Genomic DNA, 14,006 nt, shown 5'->3' with positions numbered 1-14,006 from the left:
CCACAAATATGATTTTTTTTTCACAGACAATAATTAGCAGACAAATACACTGTTTGCAACTGCAATTTTTGTTGAATTAAAGGCAATTACAGAATTGTGTTAAGAAAAAGTGCCATCTAAAATGAATGTTTCATTAGTGCTTGTGTGTGTGTGTGACTGCATGCAGGCATCTGTTTTGCTACTGCGCACTAAAGGCTGAAGCCTGCAAAGACACACTCATGCAGAAAGGGATGGACAGTATGTAGAACCGTTGAATCCACAGGCATTACATAAAAGCATGTTCTTGACCATGCAAACAGTAAGTCTTTGCAGGATTGAGCCCAGAAACAGGAATGTGTGCTCAGATGTTTCATAGTTGGAAAATGCCAGTTTTGTGGTTCTCTTCTTCGTTCTTACACACGCATGCACACATGCACAAAAGAATGAAAATTAAATTTGTGTGACAAGATGAATTCTTTTTTTTTAATGTTTGGGTTTAAAAGAAAATAAAGAAGTCATTTTGGTTAATAAAAGATCCTGCTGCATGAAGACAGAAAAAAAAAAATCACAAAATCCATTTTGGTCACCTTTTTCAGTCATTTCCTCATGAATAAATATTATCCATTAAAAGCCTTTAAAAAGGTGCTGAGATACACAGTGTTATAATTCTACTTCTTTACTGACCTTGTAGTTATGACAGGACTTATATATCACTATCCAAAAACTATTCTACGCCTCATATCTTAGAACAAGGCTTTAACTTGTCAAAGAGAGATCCTTTGGCCACTCTGTTCTTACATGCACACACACACGCATACACCCATACATACAAACACAGCTTCCTGATTCTTCTGAGCTCGCTCTGCAGCATGAATGTGAGTTTGAAGGAAGCTGCCTCCTTCGGCTCTCATCCTCAGTTCTTAGATGTTGGTCAGGTTGGTCCATTGTCCATCCAGCCATTCATCTAGGCACAATTTGCAGCAAAGAAGGAACATGGAAGTTGGGGAGAAAGGGAGAAAGATTGACCTTCCAAACTACTGCCATCATGTTTGACCAAGCCAGTCTTACAAAGCTGAAACCTTGACAATGTTGCTGCTAGCCATGATTGTGTTTGTTGAATGGCTGGGGCTGGAGGAGGAAGGCCTGTTTTCACCTTCTGGTGCCAGGGTCAGTGGTGTTGGGATGCTGATGATTGCTGTGGTTATTTGAGCAGCTTTGCAGTTCGGTCTTAGACCATCATCTGATTTCATATTTAGGCTGGAGCGACTATAAGATAAAAAGACATTTTCTGCTCAAAAGTAAGAACAGAGTTGTTGCAAACTTTGCATATGGTTGAACTCTCAATTTTAGGACTTTCTCCCATGTATCTATTATTCTTGGGCAATGAGCAGGCAAGAACCACACTCTAACAACATTTGTATGATAGAGACCGACCAACGGATGTGGGTAATACTACTCAATTTCCCATGACGGACAGCCAGAGATACATCCTTGTACCTCACAAACCTTAATATTCCCTATCAGAGAAAGGTCTTTACTTTAGCCTGGTGTAGTGCACTACCTTCAGCACTCCTAGCTGGAAGATACAAAAAGGTACCATAACATTTACAAGTATGACCTTGTGATTTAGGACAAATAGAAACCATTGAACATGTTCTTTTGTACTGCCGGTTTTACACAGCACCCTGAAATGCCCTAATTGCCCCAATCCTGATTAGTAAAACAGGATACAATCTTATTTTCTGATATTAACCCTGAAATAACACACAAGGTTCTATGAGGTGACGTACAAAATTAGACGAAGAATACTTAAGAGCAATTGAACTTGTTTATGTAGGACAGAGGTGGGAACTATGGCCTTTTTATGACGTCTGGGAGTTGAAGTCAACAAGTCATAAAAGGGACATAGTTCCCCACCCCTGATGTAGGGAATGGATTTTCCTAAGCATTACCCTCTGGTCATTTTTAGTGATGTCAGCTAGTATACTGTGTATTCTTCAGATTTGTCAGGGGCTCTATAATTCTATATTTTAAGAGAGTGAACTAATAAGAATGAAGATTTTGGGCATATTTTTCTATGTATCGTTCCTGTTTATTTATTTTTGGATGACTATTTACTTTTCTGTTTTCTTCTTTCTGCTGGTTAATGATTGCAATAAAGTTATTTGATTTTGAGCTGCTATGAACTTTGGATATGTTTGAAATATGGGGTGTGTGACAAAAAGTTAGTGGAAAAAGTTGACAGTAAAACTAATACTTTATTGAAGTTTGTCTTCTATTTTCCTGAATCTTCCTCCCTTATGAATCAGGCTTGTTTTTCTATCTCAAGTTCAGAATGCCTTCATAGCCATGTATTGAATTTTACTGTTGCAAAATGGAAGAGGGCAGGCACATATATGGCATTATTTGCTATCTTCTTCATGACTCTGGAGGCTTCCTTGCCTATCCTAACCCTGAAAAGCTCTCCGGAAGGATTTTCCTTCTGATCCTTTCTCTTGTGATTTATTGAAATGTGGAGATTCAAAAATTAAACGAAATGCAAGGGTTCGGTTCTGTACCCAGACACAGTCTATTGAAAGCTATATGTCTAATAACAGGACTGACAGTTGTTCCATCTCTTGCATTTGTGTCCCAATGTAAAAACTCTCCCTTTAATTTGTCTGTGCCATAGCGCTCACTAAATATTTATCTGGAACTTGTTTTCCTCCTTCCTGTTATAAGAGGTATGCCTTCATATCAAAGCATCACCTGGTGCTGACTCATATATTCCTAATTAAAAAATATCCCCCCCCCAAAACCAAACTTTCCTACAATCAAAAGCAAAATAACACCTACTCATTGTAGTTCCAAGCCTCCTTCAACTATTATGATTAGTCATCTATGTCACTGCTTATGTCTGAAGGCTTACTGTACTTTGCTTAAAGGAGAAAATTTGACACTAGCCCCTTGCAGTCTATAAATACTATTATCTGTACATACATATGTGAAATAAAAGAATTCATAAAGCATTATGACTGACTTGATGTTCCTAAATAAGGTTTATAAATGTAGCTCAAATCTAATTTGTATGGGAGTGATATGTTATCTAAAAGGGGTAGTTTTAAGTTTTTATAGAAAGAGGATTTTAAGCAGGATTCTCACTAGCCAGAACATAGTATAAATTCCAACTAGCAGAGAACTGTAATGCACACTGAATTTATGTGGGTAATTGCATATATTGTTCAGGATGAGGAGAAAATCAATACTATTGAGGTAAAAGTGACATAGTGATCCAGGACAGAGATGGCATTCAGCAGGTTCTGACAGTTCTGGAGAACTGGTAGCAGAAATTTATAGAACCCTGCCCTGCCACGTCCACCAAGCCACGCCCACAGAACTGGTAGTAAAAAAATTTGAATCCCACCACTGATCCAGGAGATGTCAGAATGCATCATTCATGAAATGCTGGAAGACTGTGAAAGCATTAATCAACCCAAAGAGCATGACTGTGTATTTAAAATGCTCATACTGGATGGGAAACACCATCTTTCATTCATCTTCTTTACTAATGTATGCTACATTATATGCTTTTCTAAGGGTCCAGCTTGGTAAACACCCAAGCCTTGTAGAACCATTCTAGAAGTTGTGAAATGAGTGACAAAGGATACGATTATGCGTGGTAATCTGGTTTAATTGCCAGCAATCATTTCAGATCCTAAGGTTTCCCAATTTCTTTTTTTTTAATAAATAACTTCAATATAGGAACTGTTGAAGGAAAGGATGAGGATTGAATTAAAAAAGTATCAGTGAAGACTATCAGTTCAAGTCCTAAGACAGAGCTGAATTGCCTGACTGGGATCTTGGCCCCAGGCACCAGATCAACAGGGCATTCATGATCAATGAAGTGGTAACTGTTCAACTTCAGCCTGCGAAGTCTCAGGACTTAAGTATAGAAGACCATGAAGTGCCTCTCAGTCTCATTTGGCAGCTAAAATACCGGTTCTCTGGTAGTTCCCCAGAGCTCCAGGATCTTTGAAAAATAAGGCTCAGTGGTTCTGAGATCATGTCTGCTAGCTCCTTCAGAACCCTAGGATGTAATCCATCTGGTTCAGCAATTTGAACTTGTCTAGAATGGATAGGTATTCTCTGAACTATTTTGACTTGTATTCCTATTCTATCTTCTACAATACTACTTTTGATATGTTGGACTTGTATTCCCTTTTGTATAAAGACAGATGCAAAGAATAATTTAAGCAATTCTGCTTTCTCCCTGCTACCTGTCACCTCCTTGCCATCTTGTCTCATTTGTGAACTGATCATTTCCTTGACATTTTTCTAATTTTTTACATGTTGAAAGAAACTTTTAAAAATATTTTTGGTATCTGTTGATAATCTTAGTTCATTCTGAACCTTAGTTTCCTGACTTCATTCTTGCAGATTTAGGCTATGAATTGGTATTCTATTTTAGCTATGTGTCCCACTTTTCATTTTTTAACATTTTAATTATTAAGTGTTACCATAGATAATTGAAGCTCCTTTGTGTTATTGTGTGTTTTTAAAACTTTTTAAAAATATAACATGGTTATTGTTTTATACTTTTTTTGCTGTAAGCTGCCTAAGTAACTTTTTATGATATAAGTGGCCATATAAATTTGATAAATAAATGCAGGAGCATATTTTTTCATTAAGATCTCAATTTGATCACTACCATCCCCATCCATTAAGTACTGAGACTTTGCAGACATTCAGTGAAGCAGAAGATGATCAGTTACCACTTCATTGATCATATGAATGCAGGTCAGGACTGCATTCAAAATCTTGAAATCTTGAAACTTGCAAGTCAGTTTTGATACATAAAAGACAGATTTCTCCATTCTTAAGTTCATATGAACTTGATTTCAGAAAAGTAGCTGCTTTGTTCTTGCTTCTGAATGGTTCTTCTGAGTACATAAGTGAAACAATTCCTATTTTTTTTTCTGATATTAATGCTAGATTAGTGCGCTATCAAGGATCTTTACCCAAAAAGGAAGTGACAGCTCAGTGTCATTTAAAAAGAGAACAGAAGCTGAACTTTCAGCTCCACTAACCAAAGGGATGAAGCTATATTTGCTTTTAATTTGAAGCTGGTTAAAAAAAGTTAACTGAGAGAGGAAAAACCCAACACATATGAAACCTTGGTATATTTTTCTTTTGCTACTAAAAACAGTTTAAGTTAGGAAAGAAAAAATGAATTAGAACCTCATAAACTATGGTCAAGTCAATAACACATTGTTTTTAACTGAACCATAGCCTAGCCAGAGACATTAGTTACTTTCTTTTGTTTGCATTTAAAACAAAATTAACCAGACTTTGTTGCATTCCTTGAAATAGCACCTTGGAATCTTTTGTTTAGTTTTCCAGCAATGTGTAACAAAGTCTGTATTAGGTCTCACATTTTATATTAAAGACAAATTTCAGATTTGGTTTTTAAAGCTATGCTTTTATCCGCTTTCATTTTGGGTTAATGTACAACTTTTAGAGCAAATTTTGGTCTCTTGTTATGCAAGTAACTTGCCATCTAATTCATAAAAGCAGAGGTGGTATTCAGCAGGTTCTGACCAGTTCTGGAGAATCAGTAGTGGAAATTTTGAGTAGTTCAGAGAATGGCAAATACCACCTCTGGCTGGCCACCCACATCTATTTTCTGCCTCCCGAGTCCCAGCTGATTGACTGGGTCTTCTTTTATTGCCCTGCACAGGAGAACGGAGCTGGAAAGCAGGTTAGTGGGGTAGGGAGGAAATGGAGTTTTTGCAGTATCCTTCCCCTGCCATGCCCACCAAGCCATGCCATGCCCACCAAGTCACACCCACAGAACCGGTAGTAATTTTTTTTTAATCCCACCACTGCATAAAAGCCTATACAACAGATCAATACGCTATGCAGAAGGTTAGGTCCTGACATCTGAATGTCATGTGTTAGTTATTTAAAAGTTTACTAGATGATGCTTGTCATTACATAAGGCAGCTTTCCCCAATTCGATACACTCCTGTAATATTAGGCTGGCATTTCTGAGAATTCCTACTAAAAAAAAAAGGATGTGGCCTGGATATACTTTGAGTTGTAATTCCAAGATATCTCAGGGTGGTTATTTAAGATCTTACTTTTGGTTTCATAATCCTAGCATAAATAGCCATGACAGTATAACAAAATATATGTCAGAGTTCCCCCATCCAGTTAAATGTGGAATTAGAAAATGCAGATTTAAATATTAGAATTCTCCAAATACTTTCAAAATATCAGTTTAGCTCTTATCATGACTCTCCTGGAAAATTATCTTGAATGCAAACTCAGCACAGTACTTTTCCCTATTTGGGCTGGATGCCTATGTGCTAGTCCCCTTACATTAATGAACCCACCCTCTTTTCCACTGTACCTTGTTGTGAGCGAGGGTTGTTCACTGCATTGGATATGTATGGTGCTAAGCTCCTGCATGCTCCGTAGTCGGGTTGCTGGCACACTGGAATTGGGGAGGTGCGTTGTCTTCTTACTACGTCGAGAACAGCAGGACGTAGTCAAGCCCTGTTGACTTGAAAGGGAAGGGCTTCGGGTTGATGGGTAATTCTGCATTGAGCTCTCCAAGCAGTTTTGATCAAATATCTGCTCATCAATGAACTCATGGTTCTGTCAGAGAGAGCATCAACAAATATCAATAATCAGAGTTAGACTTTCAAACATTTTTATGTGTTCTCCATGTTCTCCATGGGAATCGTGACAGTATTTCCTTTCCTTTCATCTGGCTGTCATGTTAAAAAATAATTTGCTTAGGATAATATAGTTCACTAATATCTAATTCTATAGTCTAGATATTTGCTTTGTTGTTGAATATCAGGAGGAAATATCTGGACAGCTAAATGTGGAAGTAATCGCATAAGTGATTGGTGTGATTCAGTAAATAAACATTTCCTAAATTAAGAAATATATTTCCTATTTTATTAGGGAATAAATTTAAGTATCCTAACCTGATATCGTATATTTGTTACCAGATATTAGTGTATTTTTAAAGAAAACCCCACATTCAAATATACAGATGCCATATGCTGATGCCATATTTCTGAACTTTTATAAATCAACTGCAATATAATTGATATAGTTGAACTATGGCATCCTTGGTGCTCTCTAAGCTTGGTTGCTTGCAGACATTTCATTACCTAACATCATCAGTGCTAGTGGTGTGGGGTTTGATCCCTTTTTATATACAGTACCTTGCCCTGCCAATATTGATCAGGGTGTGTTTTCCCCCCCTCCCATGGTAGTTTCTTGATTAGAGTATTGTTTTTGCTTGATTTTTGTCTGATTTTATCTGGGTATTGGTTGCTGGAGGGGACATGTTCTTGTCTTTTTGTTTCCTTCTTAGCTTTTTATTATCTCTTTTGAATAGTGTGTAAATTTGGTTTACCTCTGTGTGTTTATTAATGGCTGATTTGACTAAATGCCAAGCTTTCATAGTGTACTTGGATGTAGGTTAGTCTAGAATGCTCACAGTTTACTAGTTGAAACTATGTTGAATCTGTCTATGTGTTCTACAATTAAGGAGTTTTCATCCTGTTTCTGAGTGCTAATTGGTGTTCACAGCTCTTCTTTCTGTCTGTCTTACATAGTGTTTGTAATAGTCCTTATAATGTACATTGACTCCTGTTTTTTCTTCTTGGGCTACTGGGTCTTGGTTGACTTAAGATGTTTTGGAGGGGTCTAGTTGGTTTGTGTAAGATAGTGATGCCATGTGGCTGTAAGTCTGCTGGCTGTTTCTGAGATGTTTTTGGTGTATGGCAATGTTACCCTTTTCATAATGTGTTGGTTGTTGTGTAGCAGTAGGTTGAGTGGTCAGGCACTTTTTGACAAAATTGTATGGGAAACTGAATAATCAGTTTCTTTTTTCTGGTTGTACTTGTTGAATAATGCTCTTACACAACTGCACCTGTGGGAGGTTGAGTTGTTACTTTGGTAATGGAACATTAAGTTAGCATGGGTTGTTTTTTGATAGACATAGTTTATTCAATTAGGATTACTGAGTTGACCAGCTTCAATGCTGATATCAGTTCAGGAAGCTAAGATGATTTAATTCAATTTGACAGTTTTTAACAATTCAAGCATTCAGTTCAATGGGATGTTTGATTTGTATTTTTGATTTTTACTTGAGAAGTAACTTTGATTTGTTGATAGCGATCAAATAATCTTATTGAATATTTGAACTTAAACTTCATTGGGCCAATTCAATTTTGTGCCCTTATATGTCTTCTATAGACCTAAACTAATCTTTTTATGACTACAGCAATTTGTTTTTCCATGAAAAATAGTACCTATACAGTACAGAATATTTGTAAGATATCATTACACTTATAGAAGATTGTCATTATTTAAAGCAAAAAATAAAGTTCATTATTTAAGCTGTCTTTCAGTAGCTAGATAGGTTGGGGCAATTAAAAATACTAATTGTATATTATGATAAAAACAGCTGATTATCAATCTGTGCTTTTGACCATCTTTTGAATAAAACATCATTTTGCATCCCAAGTCTCTGAGAAAAATCTAAGCAGTCTATAAATAGGAGCATACCCAAGAACATGTTTCCCTATAAATACTCATGCAAATAATTTCAATTCATGTTTTGAGAGTTAACTTCAGAAGGTATTCTTCAAAGGAATTCTGGTTCACTAGGTTTGAAATGAAAAGCATTTTATTCAACTTTGGTGGTGACCTATTAAAGTGAGGATAGTTTTTTAGCTACATATAATGGAACATTCAGAAACAGACCATTGGATATATTTTAATGGTTACTAATAGCACAGAACACATAAATAATTGTTTGTTTTTGAGATTTGTTTACAAGAATGCCAAAGTAATAAACTAGCTATAAATTTTCATTTAAGATCATTCAGATGTCTTCAACTTTGAGGGCCATCTACAATGTTATCAGCTTCTTATGGGTGGTCTGATTCCCTGGTGACCTGTCAATTCATAGTATGGCTATCATTGTAGGACAGGTAGCTTGAAAGCTATATCTTTCAGGCTACCTGCCCTACCATGATAGCCATACTATGAATTGACAGGACACCAGAGAATCAGACCACCCATAAGAAGCTGACAACATATATTAAGGTAATGGGGGCATGCTAATTCCTTTTGAGATACTTTTCTAGAAGACTAATGAATGCCTCTTTAAATTAATCTCAAGCCTCTCCCCTTTCATTTATGAATGAAAGAACAGAATCTTGGGATCACCAAGTGCAACTACATTTTCCAAGTAGTGAAAATAACTGCTGCAATTTGTAGCACATTAAATCCGCTCTCCAGGTCTGTCCACCATGAATATGTCGCATGATATCATCTCTTAAAGGCTTAAAAACCTTTCTATGAGAAATTTGAAACTCTTTTTTTCATCCTAAGAGTAGAACAATTTTGTGTATATGTAATTGTCAAAGATATGTTTTTCCTTTCCTTCTTCATCCTTTATTTTTTTTTGGGGGGGGGCACTCAAAATGTGGTCACATGACCATGGAGGGGTGGATGTTGGTATTTTGAATCCAGGTTATAAATTGCTTTTTCAGGGGGTGTTGTAAGTAAGTGATTGGTTATAAGTTGGAGACTACTTATATCTTCTGTGTGTAGGGGTGAGTAACTATAGAAATATACAGGATTTATGCATTTTAGCTGGGATATATCTTTCTATTTTGCCTGTTACTTGAGATATATGTAAAGAAACACAAGTCAGTCATATGGTATCTATGACTACTTCTTTTTTTATGTAGTTACTTCACACTTGGGTTGCTGCAACGCAATACATCCAAATGAGGAAATGTAAAATTCCATCACCAGTTACTGAAATGCAAGTATTTAGATGTAATAGTAGTGTGGGATGTCTGCTTCAGAACTATGAAGCAGAGACAAGTGCTAAGCAAAACATAGTTGTGATTAACATGGCAAATAAGTAGAAATAAGGTACCATAATATTTTATCTTTTCTTAGATAAGATAACTTAGGAGAAAGGCAATAATTTGCAATGGAGCAATCATTTACAATGATTAATGAAGTCATTTTAGTTGAATAGTGTAGACTATTCACATATAATTTATATTTTCTGCTGGGATGCAATGAGTGGAAAAGCTTTAATCTAGCATTCTGGAAACCATCCTCATCTCCATCATTGTCGTCGTCGTCGTCATCATCATCAGGAAGGATTTGATAGTTGGAAAAAATGCCCAAATCCAGTCTAAACAGCTGGCTGACCACTATAATAAAATGTCTGTACTGCCCAACCTTCAAAGACTCTGGGCAGCTCCGAACAATCAAAGAAATTGTTGCAGATGCCGTTTACAGATGTTGTAAGTTTCTTGTTTGTGACTTCATCCTAAAATGAAATGTCCTCATTCACTGAGCTCTACTAACTTACCATAAATTTTTCAACAGGCCACAACAATTCTCAACTATGTTTTATGTAAATCCAGAACATGAAAGTACAAATCTTGGATTAGAATTGTTATAGTTTGCAATCTAAATAAATTAGGATAGGCAGATCAGGAATGCATAATAAGGAGTTAAAAGGAAAAACAAACATCTTACCATACTCAAAGCTGCCACTTCACATTCACATTTAGCATATTTGAGCTTTTAAAAATATATAAAGCAATTGCTGTCCCTCACTCAATAATCTTAACAGTGCTCAAAGCCACCAGATAATAATAAAAAAAAGCTCCAACATGCACCATCTGTTAAAAAAGGGATCATCACAAGGAAGGAAGCAACACTTGAGACACGGCACAAAGATAGCAGTAAACAGATTGAATTAAGAAAGAAATACCTTGAAGGTGGAAGTTCGTACAGATAACAGGGGATCATCCACAAGATAGGACAATCCCTACAGGACAACATGTCAACAAAAGATAAAAACACCATTGATTGTCCATTCCAGCATTCCAAAATCCAATCCCAGCATTCTGCCTAGCTTCTCACATGTTTGAATGGGCAATGAGGCCTTTCCTCAAGCTTATTTCAGATTGAACTGTCATCTCACTGGTATCAGAAGCCTCCCAAGTAGCCAGGAAAAAAGTAAATTACAGTATAAGCCACCAATAGAAGCTCTCTCAAATGGAAGTGCCTAAGCAACATGAACCAGAGAGCTGATTGATAAAAACTGAGGTTGCTTCCAGGCCTAGATTGCACAGTGCACTTGCTGTGCCTTATTCAAGGAAAATTTCAGTGCAGGTAATGCCATGATTGAATTGTAATCAACCCATGCTTTCCCGTTTATAATTAGAGGCTTTTTAATAGCAAAATATTAAGCAAGGAGGATATTGGGAAATTATTCTTCAAGATACTGTGGTGTTGTATTCCCAGGCGATAAGCACAAACAAATACTTTTGACAAATTATTTTTATTTACTATTATGGTATATTTGTTCATTATCTGAGTATTAGTTATGAATTATTACATACTGTAGTGCTTTTATTAAATGTGCTTCTAAAGTGCAGCTGCATACATAAAATTTGTATTATGATTTCTAAATGTTGAGATGATTAAATTAAAGGTTCAAATTAACTGCTTTCTCCTCCCTTAACTTTTTTTCTCCTGTAACAAAAGTTTTGGTTACTTTTCTACTCCTACCAATTTTTTTCTTTTTACTTGGAGCATAAAGGCTTTACATTGCAATGTAATTTTTTTCCAAACCTTCTTTAACAAGCTACTTTAACCTCCCCTCACACCTTTTCCCCATCCTTTGGCCTGCATGCTATGCAGAAAATAAAGGCTATACAGAAAATAAAGGGGTGAGGATTAGGGAAATTGGTAATTTAGGCATTTTATTGTTGTTCTTGACTTGCTCAGTTAATTGTTTCCTTCACAAACTGGAGCTTTTTTTGTTCTGTCAGTCCTCTTTCCGGGTCAGCATCACCAGGATCATTGCCCTTCTGCCTGGGTCTCCTCAATTGTTCTGAAAGTATTTAGCTTTTTCTTCAGGGAACCTGCAGGAATGATATTTCCTCAACTTCAATTCTCTTTTTGGTTCTTCTACTCTTTGGATATTTTAAAAATCCTCAGCTTCTTCTCCAGGAACTAACCATGTTCCAGAATAGTCTTAAGTCATTTTCTTTGAGAAGCAACATTGACAGCACTAATAAATAGCTCTAATTGTGATGAATCTTAGTAATAGCAATTCAAACATCCAGAGCTGCAACCAAGATTAAGGAAAGCTCCTTAAAGTCTCCTGAATTCTGCCTTAAAATGCCAATTCTTGCACCTTTGTGATCTTCAGGTATACATGCAGCACTGGACATTTAACTGACAGTTATAGGTACCAGTAATTCCCTGAGTTTTATCCTGAATAATTCCCAGTAATTATAACAATAGCAATAGCACTTAGACTTACCGCTTTACAGTGCTTTACACCCCGCTCTAACTGGTTTACAGAGTCAGCATATTGCCCCCAACAATCTGGGTCCTCATTTTACCCACCTCAGAAAGATGGAAGCCTGAGTCAACCTTGAGCCTTGTGGGATTTGATCTGCCAAATTGCAGGCAGCTGGCTATCAGCAGAAGTAGTTTGCAGTACCACACTCTAACCACTGCCCCATCAAGGCTCATATTTATACTGAGGCAAGTAGAGACCCAGCTTCTCTTAAAGAGTCGGGCATTTTCTCACCGAGAAGAAAACAACATTATGACACTTCATTAGCAGCTGTAAACAGAAACTGTGCAATTGGGTCAAGTGAGAAAATTTATCTCTGGGGAAAGATAAATAATATATTAGGGATTCTACTTCTTCCTCTATTACATGAAGTATATATCCTATTTCCAATTGCAAAACTATTTTGTATCCCACTGTAAAGGCCTTTTAGTCCTAAAGCAAGGCTTTTTCCTTCCTTAGAAGTGACTCCAATGTTACAAACCCTCCCAAAATAAATCTAAAACAAATAATAAATAATCTTTCTGACTAAAGTGGTAAGTCTCCAATCCTCTTTTTGGAGAGCAGAACAAAGAATTAAGACTGCGTAATGTCTTTGAATGGGGTACATAGCAGAGCAATAACTTGACCAATACACCCCTCTCCCCCCTCAGCTACTGTGTGAATGTAGATGCATAGCAAACACTTCCATAAAGGGAAATGACTGTATGCATGCACATACATAATGCAGGCAAATGGAGAAAGTCTTAGAAGGAACAAAACCGAGCCTTCTGCTTTTATATTTCAAGAGAAGCTGTTTTATAAACTGCTCCTTTTGAATAGTTCACACTGCCCTATTCGCTGTTCACTAGTGTGTCTTAGCTGAATCTAACTCTGGCTTTGATAAGAGAAAAAGCATCACCATTATAATGCTTTGTTCTGACTCTATTCACTCTATATATTTGGCAGTTCTGAAAAAACCGAGATAAGATGGACTAAATATTGGCCAGGGGGTAAGCAAAGCTAGTATCATGAAGACAAGGAGAAAATTGGAATTCTCTGGCTATTCTAATGAGGCTACAATTAACTAATGGAGAAAATCACTTAAACTTTTGAAGAATTGTCAGTAATGGCCAAAGGCTTGCAAATTATAAACTGGGAAGGAATGGACCTCATTTCCCAGCTCTGCTCTCAATGGTTGGGAGCAGAAAACTCTGGAAAATATTAATTTGGAACAGATTACTGTAGATCAATGTTTTTCAACCCTGGTATCTTTAACAGGGGTGGACTTAGATTCTCAGAATTTTCCTGCAGCATTCTGGAGAATTCTACTTGTTGAACGCCACAGATTTAAAAATTGCAAAGGTTAAGAAACACCACTCTAAATTAACAGTGAGAGTGTGTGCAGAAAAGGGGCTCAGAGATAGGAAAGCTGGGAAAAGACCAATTATAAGATAACAGTTATGGTGTAATTACTAGATGGAACAATTGGAATTGTGATTTCAAAGACCTTTGCCTGGAAGCACCTGAGAGAGTACAAACTGCACATTCATATAGAAAAAGATTGAACATTTCAGTACAACATTATTTGTATGTTTATTTTTTAAATTGATAGCAAAATTGTTTATTTAATTAG

The 14,006-nt window shown here is 36.5% G+C and overlaps 1 protein-coding gene across 1 annotated transcript in view; it reads right to left on the bottom strand.

Moving 5' to 3' along the window:
* Positions 1–517: 517 nt before the first annotated feature.
* Positions 518–14,006, bottom strand: part of KCND3 (potassium voltage-gated channel subfamily D member 3) — a 321,194-nt gene continuing 307,705 nt past the window's right edge. Inside the window, exons 6-8 of the mRNA XM_026675177.2 lie at positions 10,793–10,849; positions 6,371–6,618; positions 518–1,245 (exon numbers count right to left, since the gene is read on the bottom strand). Coding sequence (XP_026530962.1) covers positions 1,044–1,245; positions 6,371–6,618; positions 10,793–10,849 — 507 coding nt within the window. The 3' untranslated portion in view covers positions 518–1,043. The remainder of the gene's footprint in view (positions 1,246–6,370; positions 6,619–10,792; positions 10,850–14,006) is intronic.

Source organism: Notechis scutatus, chromosome 3 (assembly GCF_049901735.1).
Source record: "Notechis scutatus isolate UNSWTSFEM ecotype Mainland chromosome 3, rNotScu1.2, whole genome shotgun sequence".
Taxonomy (NCBI): Eukaryota; Metazoa; Chordata; class Lepidosauria; order Squamata; family Elapidae; genus Notechis; species Notechis scutatus.
The sequence above is the reverse complement of the archived record's forward strand: the minus strand, read 5'-3'. Positions and strand labels throughout refer to the sequence as shown.